This window comes from Bidens hawaiensis, unplaced genomic scaffold, assembly GCF_021521415.1.
Source record: "Bidens hawaiensis isolate Kalapana, Puna unplaced genomic scaffold, B.hawaiensis_p1.1 tig00020921_1, whole genome shotgun sequence".
In the NCBI taxonomy this organism is placed as follows: Eukaryota; Viridiplantae; Streptophyta; class Magnoliopsida; order Asterales; family Asteraceae; genus Bidens; species Bidens hawaiensis.
The window spans coordinates 213,019-217,733 of NW_027493231.1; the positions used below are offsets into that span (position 1 = coordinate 213,019).

At 34.2% G+C, this 4,715-nt stretch overlaps 1 protein-coding gene across 1 annotated transcript; it reads right to left on the reverse strand.

Moving 5' to 3' along the window:
* Nucleotides 1-1,184: 1,184 nt before the first annotated feature.
* On the reverse strand, nucleotides 1,185-4,106 carry LOC143562234 (abscisic acid 8'-hydroxylase CYP707A2-like). Its single transcript, XM_077050105.1, has 7 exons — nucleotides 3,854-4,106; nucleotides 3,387-3,705; nucleotides 2,755-3,144; nucleotides 2,219-2,363; nucleotides 2,011-2,117; nucleotides 1,797-1,915; nucleotides 1,185-1,570 (listed from the first exon to the last, which is right to left on the reverse strand). The coding sequence occupies exons 1-7, from the start codon at nucleotides 4,051-4,053 to the stop codon at nucleotides 1,480-1,482; spliced, it is 1,371 nt and encodes a 456-aa protein (XP_076906220.1). The 5' UTR covers nucleotides 4,054-4,106; the 3' UTR covers nucleotides 1,185-1,479.
* Nucleotides 4,107-4,715: the final 609 nt, after the last annotated feature.

Consider the following 4,715-nt stretch of genomic DNA (forward strand, 5'->3'; position numbering starts at 1 on the left):
CTTCTAGCCGTTACACTTATTAAATATCAGCCTTCATAGAAGATAGAACTGTTAATAGCAGCAAATACCGAGGATCCATGATCCTGACATAGCTCTGGAACTCTTCAGAAGGATAATTAATCCAGACACGTTAATATCTTCTTGACTGCAATTTAGTGGATAGACTGAGTCTTCTAACCGTTATACCTGCTAAATATAAGACCACACATGAGAACAACCGTTAGTAAATAATAAGTACTGTGGATCCTTGATCCTGACGGGATCTAGAACACACGCTAAGGATAACTGATCCAAAACATATGCCAGGATAACATATCCACAGTGTCAAATTTCTGTACACTAACAGTAACTATATACCCAGTGGCGAACCCAGGATTTTTTGCCAATGGGGTCGTTATTCGGGTCGGGTCGGGTCGAGACAAGGAACATAATAAAACACGGAAATATGGTGTCATTGGAAACGAGTAAGTAGAAAGAATCTAGATTTGAAACTAGATAGAACATACATTTTTAATTCATTTTTATTGATACCCGAAAAACATAAACATAAGCTATATATATGGTCTTACATAAATAATCAAGACATGAAAAACTAACTCTTACACAAATAAATGATTAATTATAATATACATACACAAGATAAGTAATAAAAGAATATGTAAAACCCATGTTGTCATTATATATGTTGCATGGTGACAATGGCTATATGGGAGAAATTAAAGGAAAACACAAATACTCTAACTAAATAACTAATATTGACTAGGATATAAAAAAAACAATAAAAGCTGAGTATGGTGAGGCTTGAACCTGCAACCTCCCAAAGAAAAAACAAAAACTTTCCACTAGACCAATTCAGCCTTAACAATATGAGTTCCAAGTATTAATTTTTATGGGGTCCTTACGAAATTTTATATACCGCCTCTAAGTTATTTTTAAAAAATATTGGTGTCTCGAGACCCCGATGAGACCAATGTGAGTCCGCCCCTGTATATACCATAATGTGCTGTTTAGTAGATAAGTTTACAAAAGAATTTACTTTCAATTTAAAAAATATCATCAACTTGATTAAATTTTCTTAAAGAATATCATCAGCTTGATACGAAATCAAAACTATAAACAAGAAGAGAGACCATAAGGAACAACATGTAAAAAATAAGTTATAGAATTATAATTATAAATGCCTTGCGGACTTTGTACAATAAAGTCAAACCTCATCACCCTCAACAAATATTACCTAACACCCCCCTACAATTCTTATTTGTTACAAAACCACCACAAATAATCTTTTCTTTTCTCAAACTTGAGAATTAAGAAAATCTTTTTTCTTATATACAACAAACTTGGTGTCCTTGGCTTTTAGTCTTCGTTATGCCTTGGAAATGCACAACATTTCTGTCTCTACATGCTTTGGTGTCTCTTTGTACTTTGACTATTTAGTCAAGTCAAACTTTAGTTGTTTGTCAACTTTCTTCATGCGCATTACTTGAGAGAGAGTTTGATGGGCAACCCATTTTGGGGAAGAGCAAAGGGAGCATACTGAATCTCAGTCTGTGGGCCCACTACTGACCACCTGCACAATATCATATTCTTTGTTATAAACTTATCCTTATGTTCGAGTCAAGTTCATATAAATTTGACGCGACACCAGTTCTTTAAGTTTATTTCTAAATTTTAAATATGCAAGGTTTTTTTTTCTTTTGATAAGTTATTGTATATACAAAATAAAAATCACCAAATTGACTATTTTGATTTTTGACCGATAAGTTAGACAAAATAGCCTTAAATATGTTACAAACCTGTATTTTGTAGTCAAATGATGTAAGAGGACTAATATTTCCAGCTTGGCTAGTTCATTTCCTGGACATGAGTGGATCCCATTGCCAAATGGCATAAATGTATTGGCTTTTGGTGCCACCTGTAAAGTTTAAATAATCTTTATTTAGTACCCATTTCCAATATACTAACAGGATCTCATTTTTATATAAACTATTTGTATTTGTATTTATTTACCTGGAATCTTGAAGGATCAAACTTCTCTGGATCAGTGAAGTTATCTGCACTATGGTGAATGTTTCTGAACAGTGGCAATACCTTCCACCGTTTTGGAATAAGGTACCCTGAATTTTATGAACAACTTTTAATGAATAAAGTGCAACTCATTTATACTAGCAATAACTACTCTGAAAAAAAAAACATTAAAAAGGAATTGAAAGCAAACCTTCAAATTCAACATCTTGAACTGCTTCTCTGAATGTAAAAGATAAGATTGAAGCAACTCTGAGTGTTTCTTGAATGACTCTTGAAGTTATAGGCATCTTCTTGGTATCTGCCCAACTCAAAACCTTTATTGCCTCTTGTTCCTCCTATTAAATTTAAAAAGAAAACTATTAATATAAAAAAGTCGCTTAATAACTTTTTACACGTTAAAGTTCTAGAACTGTGAATTTCCTTTAAAAACATGAGACCGGTACATCCAAATTGTTTTAAATAAAACTACTATAAGTCAGGAAAGGAAAGTAAAACATGGAGACAAAACAGTCAGATGTATCGTTTCCAAGTTGTTTTAAAAAAGTTCTGAATTTGTTAAAACTTAACATGTAGAGGGACTTTAATGTGTAAAAATTTAATAAGACTTTAGTGAGAACAACTGAAAGTAAAACTAATTACAAAATATAATATCTTTTAACTACTGTACACGTAACTACAATAAACCTTAACTAATATATTATATCGAACATAACTGAAGTTTCTTACCGTGACAGATTGTAAAACGGCTGGATTTTTCGCCAAGTATTTGATGATCCAAGTCAAGACACTCGCGGTGGTGTCTCTGGCTGCGAAGATGACACCGATGATATTATCGGCTATTTGTTCGTCGGTGAGCCCTTCTTTAACTTCCATGAAAGAAGCCAACAAATCATTATGTTGTTCTTTATTCATTTCTCTTCCACCAGACAAAATTTTTGCCAAGATTTGAGCTAGTTCTTTCCTAGCTTTCATTGATTTGTGAAACAGAGTACCCGGAAGGTTAATCGGCATCGAATTGTACCCTTTTTCGAGAATGTAATAACATCTTTTGAGATCTTCTCTGTTGACCAATTCATCTTTGCCCAGAATTGATAGCAATGACACATTGAATGTAAACTGAAGCAACAAAAGATCCAAATTACAAAACAAAGTATTTGTTTTTCCGCACAAATTATGTTACTTGTTTTTATACCTTAAAGTACCGTCTTTATTATTTTTTTTAACGGCAACTCACACACTCATTTATTCCTGATGCTTTTCTTTTCAGTCAGATATTATATATGTTATATGTTATTTGTATTTTTATACTGTAAAAAACTGTCTTTACTGGTGGGATATTACTGAGTATGTTTACTTACTATTTTCATTTCTTGGAAAGTGTTGATCAATCGATTTTCCCACGACTTTAGGGCGTTGAAAGCGATGGATTCTATGTCTGGAACAATGTGTTTAATCGATTCGGGCGTGAACGCTCTTAGAACAAGGCGTCTAAGCTTGAAATGATAATCACCCTGGTGAAAGAAAATGGCTTGTTTGCCGATCATTCTCTCTTTGCTAGCCGGAAATGTGGGCTTGAAAAGATGACATTTGGTGACCAAAACGAGCTTCGCAGCCGCAGGGCTCGAAATCATCACACACCGACATCCCAGTATGTGTGTTTTAAATATTGACCCGTACCTGTAAAACAGAATTTAATAATTATGTTCATTCATTTAACTAAAAAGAGACAGTCGTACAACTGTACAATCAGCTGTGAAAAAGCTGAAACTTGTAGGAGACTGTCTGTAAGATAAATTATATAAATATTTCCTACGAAAATACGCACTTTTTGACTTTTGATGAGAAGAATACGTTTGGGTTTTGCGAATAGAGTTCAAATGTTTCGCCGATGTACGGCCAGCCGAGCGTGCCGGGAGGGAGCGGGAGGTTTATCCGACCGCCGTCAGCGGTAGAGCCGAATAAAAGGAAAAATGAGACAATAATAATACATAGAGAGAATAGTATGGCAAAGGTAATGAACTCCATGGTGTCAAGTGGTGTGGAAGAATGGAAGGAAAGAGGGGTATGTATAGGTAAGTGACATTGGGGGGGGGGGGGGGGTGAGGGTGTACCATTAGAGTTGAGTAGTTGAACACGGAATCATGGCTCAATATCATTAAATTTTAAAGGATTGAAAGTAAACATTTGGGAGACATGATGTTTGTGAGATGCATGGTTTTCTGTGGGTAGTATAGACATTATGAGATTGGTTGTGAAGTACTCTTTTTGTCTCTATCTTTTATTTTGGTCACCGATTTCTGACATTAATGTTTTTAGATGTGCATAAATCCATTCAAAAATCTTGGATTGTATCTTTATATATATTTGGATATGGATTTTGCAGTAATGTACATGTTAAATATCTAAGATCGAATAACAGGTGTTGATTTGTTCTGTTGAACATGACTTGTGTTTTTATTCGTGTAAGAAATATTGAAGTTGTTTGAAATCAATTTGTAAAAGGGTTAATCAAGTTGGTGATGAGTTGTAATAAATGAGTTAAATGAGACATAAAAGGGTCATTATGTCTAGGGGGTGTAATTGATTTTTCTAGTCTTCATACACATTTAAATCCAACCAGATCCGGTACCTGATAACTTGTTTCCAACATACTTGGCCGGACCAAGAACAGATTACATGTATACGGT

Excerpts from the sequence above, each read along its gene's own strand:
- LOC143562234 (XM_077050105.1), bottom strand. The coding sequence starts at position 4,053 with ATGGAGTTCATTACCTTTGCCATACTATTCTCTCTATGTATTATTATT. Across the intron at positions 2,118-2,218 it reads TCAAGATGTTGAATTTGAAG|GGTACCTTATTCCAAAACGG; the intron begins GTTTGCTTTCAA and ends CATAAAATTCAG. Across the intron at positions 1,916-2,010 it reads TTGATCCTTCAAGATTCCAG|GTGGCACCAAAAGCCAATAC; the intron begins GTAAATAAATAC and ends TAAACTTTACAG.